Source organism: Dama dama, chromosome 8 (assembly GCF_033118175.1).
Source record: "Dama dama isolate Ldn47 chromosome 8, ASM3311817v1, whole genome shotgun sequence".
Classification (NCBI taxonomy): domain Eukaryota; kingdom Metazoa; phylum Chordata; class Mammalia; order Artiodactyla; family Cervidae; genus Dama; species Dama dama.
This window is the reverse complement of record NC_083688.1, coordinates 20,086,566-20,100,780: the sequence shown is the minus strand read 5'-3', so window position 1 is coordinate 20,100,780 and position 14,215 is coordinate 20,086,566. Positions and strand designations below refer to the sequence as shown.

General features: G+C 41.9%; 1 protein-coding gene across 1 annotated transcript in view; it reads right to left on the bottom strand.

The window, feature by feature from the left end:
* Window positions 1-14,215, bottom strand: part of COL4A4 (collagen type IV alpha 4 chain) — a 153,096-nt gene that overhangs the window by 53,909 nt on the left and 84,972 nt on the right. The window contains exons 23-29 of the mRNA XM_061148617.1: window positions 10,639-10,711; window positions 9,360-9,466; window positions 8,248-8,431; window positions 6,577-6,645; window positions 4,260-4,367; window positions 3,565-3,783; window positions 1,465-1,626 (exon numbers count right to left, since the gene is read on the bottom strand). Of these exons, the coding sequence (XP_061004600.1) occupies window positions 1,465-1,626; window positions 3,565-3,783; window positions 4,260-4,367; window positions 6,577-6,645; window positions 8,248-8,431; window positions 9,360-9,466; window positions 10,639-10,711 (922 nt within the window). The remainder of the gene's footprint in view (window positions 1-1,464; window positions 1,627-3,564; window positions 3,784-4,259; window positions 4,368-6,576; window positions 6,646-8,247; window positions 8,432-9,359; window positions 9,467-10,638; window positions 10,712-14,215) is intronic.

Below are 14,215 nucleotides of genomic sequence, written 5' to 3'. Positions count from 1 at the left end.
GGTGGACTCCGGGAGTTGGTGATGGACAGGGAGGCCTGGTGTGCTGCGGTTCATGGGGTCGCAAAGAGTCGGACATGACTGAGCGACTGAACTGAACTGAACTGAACTGTGAAGAAAACTGGGGCTTCCCTGGTGGCTCAGTGGCAATCAATCTGCCTGCAATGCAGGAGACACAGGAGATGTGGGTTTGATTCCTGGGTCAGGTAGATCCCCAAAGGAAGCCATGGCAACCCACTCCAGTATTCTTGTCAGGAAAACCCCATGGACACAGGAGCCTGGTGGGCTACAGTCCATGGGGTGGCAAAGGGTCAAACACAACTGAGCCACTAACACTTTAACACTTTCACTTTCTTTCTGGTGAGAAGAGCAGGCTGTCATGTAGGTTACCTCATTATTGACCAGAGGATTTTTGCAGGAACTAATGCCTGTGGCCAGTGATTTTTGTCTTGGCTGGCCAAAAATTAATTCTGTTATTTTGCTAACACTTTGCTGGCTATTTCATTCCATGTATGCTTAGTCATTCAGTCATGTCCACCTCTTCGACCCCATGGACTCTAGCCCACCAGGCTCCTCAGTCCATGGGATTTCCCAGGCAAGAATGCTGGAGTGGGTTGCCATGCCCTCCCCCAGGCGAGACCCAGGAATCAAACCCGCATGTCTCCTGTGTCTCCTACCTTGCAGGTGGACTGTTTACCTGCTGAACCATTGGAGAAGCCCCAGTTACATCTGACACACCTGTAATACCATGTACCATGTATTGGTACCATGAGTTTTAGTTTCACTTGCCATGTCAGAATCAGTCACTAAGGTTTTTTGTCTTTTTGTTGGCCTAATATTCGTATTGTCTGAATCAGAACTATATTCTGAAGAACTATCATCTTCTGAGAAACTACTATATATGTAACATGGACAATCAGATAAAGCATCTGTATAAAATTCACCAAAAAATTCTTCTTCAGTCAAAATTTTTGCAATGCTTTAATTTTTAAAATTTTATGGTAATAAACTTCGGTTTATAAAATACACTAGGTTAGAACAAAAACCTAACAGGATAATGTGAATGATAATGACAATAAATTGTATAATGAACTCTTGATCATTTTAAGCTCTAACAACTTCACATGGTGATGTTAATTGTAATCACTCTCTAAAAATGTATTAATATATCTCCAATCAGTAATGTGTTACTATACAGCCATAGTAACCCAGGCTCAGAAACTGCAACCCATCATGTATGCAACATCCACTTAGCCCATCTTAGATCACACCTGAGAGACTTGGGTGACATGGGGGAATGTCACCAACAAGAAGCTCATGCTCCTTGCTGTGCTGTGAATAATAATGTCCTTGACCCAAGAGTCTTGCTCCTGTCAGCACCCACAAAAGAACAACAAGTGAGGTTATTCCTTTGTAAGTAGGTACATCCCATACCTGTCGCAGTTCTTGACACCTGCCAATGCTTACCTGGACTGCCTGGAGCCCCAGGGAGCCCCGGTTGCCCTGGGATCCCTGGAGCACCTCTTTCACAGGAGTGACCAGGTGGGCCTGGGATCCCTGAAAACCCAGCATTTCCCTCTCGGCCTTTGGGACCTTGGAGACCTGGAAATCCGGGCATGCCAGCTGGCCCTGAAATGACAGTTCATTTTGATACTCAGGACATAAACCATACAGATGGCCTACGATGGTGTTTGTGTGGATCAGTATTGGAGGTAAACATTTTGATCCTGACTCAGGACTCCAATGAGTTACGCCTCTGAATGCATTTTCTTGTCATAGATTATAGTGAGCTCCAAGTACACCCAAAAACTATGCCTGTCTATGAGAATTACTTGGTAAGGTTATGCAGACAATACAGAAGTTGCTTATGCAAATTTTTTTTTTTTTTAAATGTAGCTCTTCCTGAGTTTAATTAACCTCTAACATTGCAGTGGCCCTTATACCAAATCTCCACACTGCTTACACACCCTGTGTACATTGTCTGAATTGGCATTTTGTAAGTGATTTCATCACTGGACCTCTCAAATTTTTATATATTGAGAAGACAACACCAGAATTTTCAGGAGGGGTAAAAAGTCTTACATAATTCTGTACTCTAACCTAAAACTCTATTTTATTGTTTCATGTTCTCATTGTATTTTGGTTCATGTGTTTGCATTTTTTAAATAGTAATCACAGAGCACTTTCAGTTGTTGGATTATTTTACATTGCAAGTTAATATGCAAATATTTTCCATTTTATTGTAATCTTTACAGATATAATTTTAATTGTTAATGCTGTTCAGTTGCTAAGTCGTGTCCAACTCTTTTGCAACCACACAGAATGTAGCCTGCAAGGTCCCTCTGTCTCTCGGATTCTCCAGGCAAGAACACTGGAGTGGGTTGCATTTCCTTCTCCAAGGGATCTTCCCAACTCAGGAATCAAACCCATGTCTCCTGCATCTCCTGCTTGGCAAGCAGATTCTTTACATTAATTGTTATAGCTGAGTAGTATTCCTTTGTGAGCATGTATATATATAACTTTACTGTTTTCAGTTGTTCCCCTACTGTGGATAATACTACAACAGTATTTTCATATTAACTTTCACATTCTTTTGAACACTTGCCTTAAATACATCTCATAAGTGAGAGAGTGGGATTACTGGGTCAAAATTATTTTCATTGACTCACATAATGTATTATCTTGTTCTGTTCCAATTAAATGGGTCTCTGTTTATGAATGTTTCTGGTTTATATACAAACTATTGAATAAGCTCCCCTAGGACAAAAAATGTGGCTTATTCACCAGCCCCCTGTCTTCCCTGCACTGTTATATAGTACTATCCTGGGTACCTATTAAATACAGGCCCGTCCATTGTAAGAAAAGAACTAGAAGGGTGTGTGTGAAAGTCTGATCTGTGGTCCACTTTTGGTCACCAGGCTTCAGGGGCTAAAGTTCAGACTGCTGGGTTCCATGCAATTCTGATGCAATGAATCACAATTTCTGAGACTGGGGCCCAGAAGACAATGATGTTAATGACTCCCACCCTGGGTTATTTTTAAGTACAGTAAAATCTGAAAGCCTCTGCTGGGGATCCTGAAGAAGCCAAAGTGATTTCAGAAAAGGATGTGAATCAATGCCAGGGGCCATCTCCCCATCTTGTTTCTCTGCCCTGCCCGGTAGCCCTGCTGGAATGAAAGTCCCTCCAGCCTGTCACCTGCCCACCTAATACAGCATCTGCTGGCATCCTGTCCTGCCCTCTCTCAGTCGGGCAAGGGCAGTGGGAGGGTCACAGGGCTCCTGCTCCTCAGCACTCACATGACTGTCCTGAGTCCAAAGCAGGAGGACATCTGGTAGCCACTGGATCAGATTGAACTGACTGAGCCACAGTAAAACAACAAATAAAATGCAGAGGCAACTCTGGGGATGCAGGTTATTAGAAACGTAACCACTGCCCATAGATGAGGGAAGATGCTCGAGTGAACATTTAACATTCTAGATTTTTAAGGCGAGACAATCTAGACATTCCTCAGGGACCTGTTCAGGGACTTAGCTTTATGGACCGAGGGGACAGTGCAGCCCTCATACCTGTGGTCCCTGGACGCCCGACATCGCCTCTGAGTCCTTTGGACCCTGGTGCTCCTGGAAGACCACTCTTTCCCGGGAGTCCTGGGTAGCCGATAGCAGGATCTCCTGGGGGTCCTTTCTGACCGTTCACTCCAGGTGAACCTGGAGCGCCTGGGGGCCCAACAGGGGAGGACCCCTTTTCACCTCCCAAACCTGGTTCTCCTGTATCACCACGGAAACCTACCCAACAGAAAAGTGTTTAAATTTTTACACGTACAGATATAAAACCAACACATGTGTAAGCATACTACTTCAATTAAAAACACATTATTTAAAAATACAGGGGTACTTACTAAAATTAAAGGGTAACTTAATAGGCAATATTGGGGTTTTTTGTTGTTGAAAAATTGTAACTGTGTTTCCTATAAGCCAATGATATTTCCATATTGCTTTCATTTACTGGCAAACTGTCTAGACTGAGCAGTTTCTAACAACATAGACCAATAATAGCCTATAACTCATGCTCCAGGCTTAAGGAGCCCCGAAAAGTCACAAAAGTATAACCCAGAAGTTATCAAAACATAGCTAAATGCTTAATGTATTTAAAAAAAAAAAACCCATCCCCCATTCACGTAGGGATCCCTGGGCCATTTGCTGACTGTGATCATCCAGTTTAGAGGTATCCAGACATTTCTAAACGAAAAGCTCTTATTTACCAGGTGGACCAGGTCTTTCTGAGATTCCTGGTTTGCCACGTTGACCCTTTTGCCCATCCAGACACCTCAGCCCAGGAGCACCCCGATGACCTGGAAGTCCCTTTGGACCTAAACAATAACAACAAACACAGACTCGATAAAACACAAAGCAAATGAGAACAAAATAAGATGACTTAAAAAAAAAACAAACCATGTTAAATCTTTTTTAGGATATTTTCACTTTATGGAAGTAAAAGTGTTGCCTGCGTGTGCCTGATCAGTTGCTCAGTTGAGTCCGACTCTGTGACCCTGTGGACTGTAGCCCCCAGGCTCCTCTGTCCATGGGATTTTCCCAGCAAGAACACTGGAGTGGGTTACCATGCCCTCCTCCAGGGGATCTTCCCAACCCAGGATCGAACCCACATCTCCTGTGTCTCCTGCATTGCAGGCAGACTGATTACCACTGAGCCACCAGGGAAGCCCTAGCCATATTTATATAATCATTTTATGTCATGTGCTCCAAACGAGTATTTCACAGAGATGTGTATTAAGTTACTTTCTCAGAAGCCATACAGTAAAGAATTTATACCACCATTCAGATGAACCTTTTGGTACCTTCCTGCGCTGAGTCTCAAACACAAATACATGAGTACAACCTTCCTTCTAAGAGGACAGAGGTGGTGGCCAGTGTGTAGCTTGATGAGAAAACACCAGAATAAAGACCAAATCTATTTCCCTGCATTTACTACATTTGCCCTTATAGGCAACAAGTACCTGCAAAAGGAATTGGGTTTTTTTAAACTTTCTGTGATTTCTTGCTAGGAGCTATCTTAGCTAAAATAACTTATAAATTATGGATTTCAAAGGAGTTAACAACTGCTAACTGAAACTGAGAGTTCACTTCCCTTGAGGCTGAAGCTGCTGAAAGTAATCATACGCATTTTTTTATCCATCCATAGGGGCTTCCCTGGTGGCTCAGAAGGTAAAGAATCTGCCTGCAATGTGGGAGACCCAGGTTTGATCCCCAGGTCAGGATGATCCCCTGGAGAAAGAATGGCTACCCACTCCAGTATTCTTGCCTGGAGAATCCCATGGACAGAGGAGCCTGGCAGGCTATGGTTCATGGGATCACAAAGAGTCGGATACAACTGAGTGCCAAACACATCTATCCATGACAGCACTATGTGAAAATGAGCATTCGGTGAATCAACCAACAGTTCTTCACTCCACAGACACAAAATTACATCTCCACAAGCTACTGTCTTGTGGTGGGTGGCCTGTATGTCCCACACTTTGATCTGGGGCTTGGTCATGTGACTTGCTTTGGCCAAAAGGATCCTCGCTAACACCATGAAGCAATGAGAGGTGTGAGGAGTGCCGGTGAAGCTGGACGCCACCCTCTTACATTTCTGCAGCCACAGGAGCAGGGCATACCCTGGCACCACAGAGGTATGTGTTGCACATCTAACCTGATCTGGAGCCAGGGACCAAGTCAACAGAGACCATCTAAGGTCAACCAACTACAGACCCATACAAGAGAAAATAAATATGATTTATTAAGCCCACTGCAATTTGGAGGTTGTTACACAACATATTGGGATGAAAGCTAGTGGTTAAAGAGGGCAAGAGAAGGTCATTCATCATTCAACCTTTAAATAATTTCTGTAGTGATGTAGAACAAAAAGGTGACCTCTAGTGGCCATGCTAGTACTTAATGGATCAATTTAAGTGAACTCTGAATGAATATTGGGTTGGCCAAAAAGTTTGTTCAGGTTTTTCTATAAGATGTTATGAACTTTCTGGCCCACTCAGTAAAAAAGAACTAGGAAAAACAATCCCTTATATAAATTTTGGGTTAAATTCAGCTATAAATAAGTGATTGAATCAAGTAACATGATTGTATAAAAGTGTAGTCAGGGGTGTAGATGTGTGGGCATTTTTCAGAATGTCTCTAGTCAGAAATCTGGGTCTTTTGGACAGCAGAATAGAGTAAAACTTAAAATTAGTAAGCAACTTTTTCACTATTGGGGGAAGAGGTAAAGAAAAGATAAAGTTTTAAAATGTTCAGTTTTTGTGTTAAAAGGGCAGTCAGTTTTGCTGACACATGATCAAATCAAGGTAAATTTTGCTGCACAGAAACATTATTCAGAGTGTGTTCGGTAGACTGGGGACTTAGGGGTAATGCCTACAAATCCTGTTTCCCCAGAGTCTCTCAAAACTTTACAATCGGGGTAGAAATAGCCTGAAGAACTCCCTAAGGATTTGCTATTGGTTTATCTGTCTTGCAGGTTCTTTTACTTTGAGAATGTGTATGACAGGAATTTCTCCTTGATCGTACCTGGAGGACCATCAAAACCTGGAGGGCCTGGCCTCCCAGGGTATGTTACGTTACAAGGAATTGTGTCACCTGGAATGAAAAAGAAAAAAAAAAGTGTCATTCATATAATTGATAGATCTATGCAAGTCTCAATAACAGCTTAATCAAAATGCTTTTTCATATAGAAAATGTGAAATTCAAAAGAAGAAGACCCTTGGCCATCATTAGTTCAGTTCAGTTGCTCAGTCGTGTCCGACTCCTTGCGACCCCATGAATCGCAGCACGCCAGGCCTCCCTGTCCATCACCAACTCCTGGAGTTTACTCAAACTCATGTCTATCAATTTGGTGATGCCATCCAACCATCTCATCCTCTGTCGTCCCCTTCTCCTCCTGCCCCCAATCCCTCCCAGCATCAGGGTCTTTTCCAATGAGTCAACTCTTCATAACGTCACTTGAATTACTTTTATTTTGAATTTACAGAGGATCTAACCTGAAATCTGAACTTCAACTGTCAGAACAGTAATAAACAGAAGGGGAATAAGGAAAATGTTGATTCTAAGAAATATTTTAATGAATAATCTATAGAAAATAATAAATTTATAGGTCCATGGATGCCTAATACAGTGGAGTCAGAAGCTCTGATAAATCATGAAACAGTAGTAAGTATCCAACACTAAGACTCCAAGATTTGGCTCTGGATGTAGGGGAATTGTGCCCCAAGAAAGAGACTGGGAGAGAGATTAATTTAAAAAATGCCACTTATTGAGGGTCTGCCATGTTTCAAATATATTCTCTCTCTCTTGTTTTCCTAATGACTCTGCAATGTGGTTTTTGTCATCCCTCATTTTATTTAGTGGAAAAAAAAACTTCAAAGTTGTGCCTCTGAGTTCTCGTCTCCTTTAAAACGCAATGTTCCCCTTTTAATAGAAATTACATCTCCTAATGTATTACACTAAATGCTGTCAAATAAAAAATGAACCACATGAATAAAAATCATGCTAGATGATTTTGATGGTCACAAACCATGATCTTAATCCATATCAAATTTTGAGTTATTTGTCTTTCTATGTCGTCAAAACAAAAACCAAAGATATATTATAAAATCCCACAATTAACTATGTAACCCAAGTTACATGTACATATTACAAAATCTTAAATAAATCTTTTTCCAAGTTTTTAAAAGTTTTCAGCTATAAAACTACAAATCACTTTATTGTTTGGAATTCAAATAACTGTCAAATATATTTAAAAGACCATTTTTTTTCTCGCTAGAATGCTTACAAATGGGTTTTCATGGGCAATGCTGTATTTTAAAATGAAATGTTGGTGTTTTTTAACTAAAATACAACAAATTATCTTGAAACACTGTAAAAAAGAGAGATTTTTAATATATACACATATGTAATTTTAAGAGTCAGATTGTCCACAGTGATATGGAGAAATGAATGAAAGGCAATTTGCCAAACCAGTAAAACAGCAAAGACAGCTGAGCATTTTAAAGACTTGTTTTAAATATTGATTGTGCTGTAATGCTTTTATTTGTTTGACAACATTCAAGGTTTGAACAGCAACTTGTAGGAATTTTATTTTAGAGGTTCTGCCACAGCTGTAATATCTCTGCGCAGAAGAGAGGCTCACTTTAGTTTCCATAATTGCACCTGACATTCTGCCACAAGAACATTCAAAGTTACCTTTCTGACCCTTCCGACCATCAGGACCCCTGTTGCCTGGATAGCCTGGAGCTCCTGGTTGCCCTCTCTCTCCTGGAGGGCCAGGAAATCCCAGGCCTGGGGGCCCCCTAGGCCCTGCTCTGCCAGGGGGGCCCAGCGGTCCAGGAGGCCCTTCATCACCTGGGGCTGCATCTTCGTGATCACCCTGGGAATATTTGCATCACAAGTCAATCATCAATCTTTGAAAGGCCATGAACACAAAGCTATCATTGTCATCGTAGGCTACAGAAACGCATGCAGAAAGCCAGTGATTCCAGAAGTTACTTAATAGCAAGTGTGATTTAAAATGTTTAACCTGGATTTTTTCCAGACATATACAGTATACGTTCTTCAGGTGTGTGTGTTATGCCTCAAATACAGAAAGTTATGTGTGTTACATCTTTTATTTTTAAAGATTTTTTGATGTGGGCCATTTTTAACGTTTTTATTGAATTGGTTACAACATTGCTTCTGTTTCCTGTTTTGGTTTTTTGGCCCCGAGGCATGTGGGATCTTAGTTCCCTGACAAGGGATCGAACCCATATCCCCTACATTATGTCCTGTAGTCTTTTCTTATGAATTTCATTAGCTACATGTGCTCTCCATCCAAAACATGTTTGAAAAATGCAGAAATGTCATTTATTCGCTGGACCCTGCATCAGCCAATATGTCTATCCAGTAGATCTGCACTAGTTCCTGCTTTCTTGTTTGCTACTTTGCCTCACGTGCTCCTCCATCAGGAACCAGGACTGAAGGTAATTCTCAGGACCTGTGTGTATCCTCCACCCTACAGAGTCAACTGAACAGTCCTGAAACCAGTGGGGGCTTCACAGAGACAAGGGCCCCAGAAGGAAATAAACACCATGAAAATAATACAAAGACTAGAGACAGAACGTCTTGCCGTGATGAACCACCACTCAGGATTTTAGACCATCTGCAATATGCCATATCTTTATAACAACCATCTTTTGTGGCAGTGAATCAAAGGTGACTCTGATTTACAGCACGCTGACACTATACTGAGTTTAGCTTTTTAAACTGGGATGCTTTGTGACCGTATGAGTGAAACTCTACAGCAGGAGAATTATACATACAGGCGGCCCTGTATCCCCCTTTTCTCCAGCATATCCATCTCGACCGTGTTGTCCCTGCTGCCCTGGAAGTCCAGGGGGCCCATCAGGCCCTCTTTCTCCTTTGTGTCCTGGGAACAAAGGCCAAAAAATTTAAGTCCTTCTCAGCAGTGAGCAAAGGTGAAAGGAAACAAAGGACTAAAAAAAAAAATAAAGGCAATGACCTTGACTCTGCATGGGCAGGTAGAGATTCCTCTGAGTGTCTCAGCTGACTTAAAGTCACGCACAGACAATCACACAAAATCAGAGGGGAGATTGACAGTGGCCAAACCCGCTGATTCTCTTATTAGAGAAGCATTTCTTTTCTCATTCTGACAAAGAGATTGTGCGTGGAGGTGCCAATCTCTACAGCATCTTCCTCAGCTTGTGTGATGCCAAACTTGGTACCCATGCCTTGGCTATAGTGAATGGGGAAATGGTCCATGGTTGAGCATGTGCCCCAGGCTAATCCAGTCCTTCCTGGACATTTTTTCCTAGTTGGAGCAAAAAGAAGTAGAGCTCTATTTCACCTCTGGTTATGAACTTGGAGCCACCTGTAGGCACGTACCCATAGCCCAGAGAAAACCAGATGGGGAGAAAATGCAGACGGCACAATGAAAGATACAAGATGCTGAGACAGCCTCCCGATGCAGGCGTCCCAGTGCAAATCATACATCTAATCTTTCAAATTTTTCTTACATAAGTCAATAAATTACTTCTCTAAAAACACTACTTCAAGCTGGGTTTCTGTCACTTACAACCAAAACATTCTTTTTAAAAAAATGTTTATTGGACTTTGTTAGGTCATGTTTGTTGCAGCATTCAGGCTCAGTTGCCCTGCAGTATGTGGGATCTTAGTTCTCCAACCAGGGATCAAACTGGCATCCCCTGCATTGGGAGGTGAAGTTTTAACCACTGGACCACCAGGGAAGTCCCCCCAAACATTCTTGATTAATACAAGATACTACAATGCAGTGAATAAACCCTGGGCAAGTCAAAGGAGGTCTTGTTTCAATCAAACCCAGTTCACAACAAAGGATTTGAGTATGTGACTAAACGAGTGTTTGTGTTTTCAGATAAGATACAGAGAATTTAGGCTCAACATTCACACGACTCTGAAGGGCAGGGAATATGTTTAAGCAAACTCAACAATCTCAAATCAAATTACAGAATTGACCTTAGGTCACAGGGAAAATTAATGCGAAAGAATGATTCATACATCATTCATAAAGTGGCAGGGAGCAGAGTGATTGATTATGCTCACCTTTCACTCTTGATACAACCATGTCACCTTTTTCTCCTTTGCTGCCAGGTAGTCCTGAGGCACCAGGTTTTCCCTTGGTGAAAAGAAAAACAAGTCAGTTTAGTTGTGATGAGTCAAAAATTATTTGTATACACCTAACCTATCTCCTCTTTCCTTCTAAATCACCTGTTCTAGATTCTAGTTTGGCACCATTGGATTCATTCTCTTTCCTCCCTGCCTTATAAAATAGAGGTTCTTGAACTGCATGTAAAACTGGTGGAATCTGAATAAAGAAAGATTCTGCACTGGAGTCAACAGAAATCATTGCCAGTTTCTTGGTTTTGGCAATGTACTCTGTTTAGATAAGATATCACTGGGGGCTTCTCTGGAGGCTCAGTGGTAAAGAATCTGCCTGCCAATGCAAGAGACAGAGGTTCGATCCTTGGGTCAAGAAGATTCCCTGGAGGAGGAAATGGCAACCCACTCTAGTGGTCTCGCCTGTGAAATACCATAGATAGGAGCTTGGTATGCTGCAGTCCATGGGGTCACAAAAGAGTCAGATACTACTTAGCGGCTAAACAACAGCAATATATCATTGGGGGAAGCTGGGTGAAGGATTCGTGGGACCTCTCTGTATGATTGTGCAACTTTTTGGGAGTCATAAAATAAAAGCATCACAAAACAATTTACAATAAACAAACTTGACTATCTTGGGTGTTGTAGTGTAGAATTGGGAGGAAAAGTAGGGGAGGTAACTACAAAAGCTGCCACTAGAGGGACCTCCCTGGTGAAAGTGAAAGTGTCAGTCACTCAGTGGTGTCCAACCAACCCAAGGATCAAACCCAGGTCTTCAGCATTGCAGGCAAATTCTTTACCATCTGAGCCACCAGGGACATCCCTGGTGGTCCAGTGGTTAAGACTTTGCTTCCAATGCAGACGGTTCGATTCCTGGTCAGAGAACTAAGATCCCACATGCTGGAGGTGTGGCCAAAAAATTTAAAAATTAAAAAAAAGAGCTGCCACTAGAGTTGAATGCAGACATTAGGGATGAAAGTGATGAAAACAACTGTGATACTGATGAACACTGATGAACAAGAGAAGACAAAATAAGAATGCTTTCTGTCATCAATGTATTTCCACTTTATGACAAATAAACAACTAATTTTGGCCAATGGGTTTATCATCTTTTGATCTCAACACTGCTCTGAGACTGGACTATTTGGGTCATGGTTTTGTAAGCGTTACATATTATCAAATATTAAGCTATCTCAAAAATCTTTTATCCTACTTTTGGTATATTAGAATGACCAAGCATTACAGTAAATACAGTTATAGAAGCACACTGTACATAGCTTACGGTCACTTATCTAGTGACTTCAATAATCAAGAAACATAGGTAAGAATCTGGAAGGAAGTAAAAATGACTGAATGGAATATTTGCTTTGCTTATACAGATGCTACTTTGTCTTACCTTCATACAACCTAACACCATGTTCTAGCAGACTTCATTATCTTTGCCTAGTTTCTATTCGTTTGGGAGCAGTGAACTATGAAGGGGAGTAGAGGTACCAGTGGAAATAAGTGCAATGGCAGTATCAAACAGTGAGAGAAGAAACAGCCTAAAATGTACACAACAGGTATCAAAATCAAAGTGGACCAAACAGTTGGGAGCCACTTAGTGTAAAGAAAATATCGCTTTGCACACACCACTCAATACGCCCCAAAATCTCATTCTAGGACACCATCCTGCATGTAATGATGTCCAGAAGGGAGAGCTGGAAAAATTTCTTTGTAGAAACAGCCAAATGAGATAAGAAAAGAGCTTTAGAAATCATAAGGTGGGAATATAGGTGAAGCGTTCGTTGTCTTAATTCTTACTTTTACTGTCTGTGCGAAGTCTTAAGTTAACAATGAGACTGGCCAAAGTGTCTGGCAGACAGCATCCAATCTAAGAGTTGGTTAATGAAAATGCCCTTCTAGTACATGAACTATCAAGACAGAAAGCTATTCCCAGAGCACATGAACCAGTTTCTCTCCAGAAAGAGATTGACAGTAGCATGCTTAAATAAATAAGACCGGGGTACCCTAAAGATCAAACTCACCCCTGGGAGTCTGAACAGTTTATTTTTGCGAGCCCATGGACTCTTTGCAACCCCATGGACTGTAGACCATCAGGCTCCTCTGTCCATGGGATTCTCCAGGCAAGAATATTGGAGTGGGTTGCCATTTCCTTCTCCGGGAAATCTTCCTGACCCAGGAATTGAATCCAGGTCTCCTGCATTGCAGGCAGATTCTTTACTGTCTGAGCCACCAGAGAAGGCCTACACTCTCACCCTGAAGATCAAATTCACCCTGGAGTCTGAGAAGTTTATTAGCCAACACATCGGAGACTTGGGACAAACAGTTCTGATGCTCTGCCGGTGTAGAATTTTAAGTATTAGAGTCAGATCAGAGACTTAGTTGAGCTAGTAAGGGGAAAAAAACATTAACAGCACTGTGTTAACAGCACAGATCTCATATGAAGAATGCAAAAAGAAACACTGTGAGGACGAAACCAAAACTGCCAGAGGTTTAGCCCTTGTCAGTCTGTGGCCTTTGGTTTGCCCTGCAGCTCCTCAGGGCCAGTGACCCTGGTCATCCGGTTCACTGGTGTGTGACAGCTCTCAATGCATGGCTGAACTGAATTCCTACTAACCCTGGAGGACAGGTGATGGGATATAGATTTTCCAGGAAGGCCACAGAGATCACCAGTGTCAGGTTTGGGGTGTGAAGCTTGGTCCACGTGCTCCTAAGCCCCATGCCTTGCACTCGAGCATCCTGGTGGGAAACTCCCATCCTAGGAAGTGCTCTCAGACTAAGGCAATGAATATAAAGCTTTGGTCCAATTACAGAAAAAAAAAGGGCAGAGAACGTAAACCTACTTTTCTGTGTTGTACTTTGCCACCAACCTGTGGCTGCTGGGGCCAGGGATCAGCAGAAGAGAGATGTACGGAGGAGCGAGAGTACCCTGTCTGTGGATCCTTTTGTCCATCCCTCGCCCACCCCCACCCTTTCCTTTCCTGTGTCCCATGGTGTGAACCTGATCCCTAACTGTGATCCCAGTTTGATGAATTTAATACAGAGAAGTCATATGGACAGAAGCATACATGGAACAAAGACATCAGAAATATAGCCAGTTTAATACAACATTGTAAATGAACTATACTTCAATATAAATTAAAAATTTAAAAACATTAAAAAGGTAAGCCCTGGAGCAACTGAATTATATAAACTTTTGCCAGGATAACCCTGGATGAACCTGTAACTCACAGGCCAAGACGCTAGCTCTGAGAAGCAACTCAGTGTGAAGGCAGAACAACTTTAGAGCCAATAAAACCTTCACTAAGATTAAGTAACGACACAGAAAAATGATGATGAAAAATTGTTGAATTAAAGAAATCAGACTATAAAATGCAAAACACTTAGTAATTACAACCACATTCACTCAACATATGTGTATGAAGGATGTAGCTTCCCCTTGAGTTGACTTTGCTAGTGTGACAAGCAGGATGTATGAAGAGTGAAACAAAAACCTTCACTTAAGGCTCTGAAACTGGGA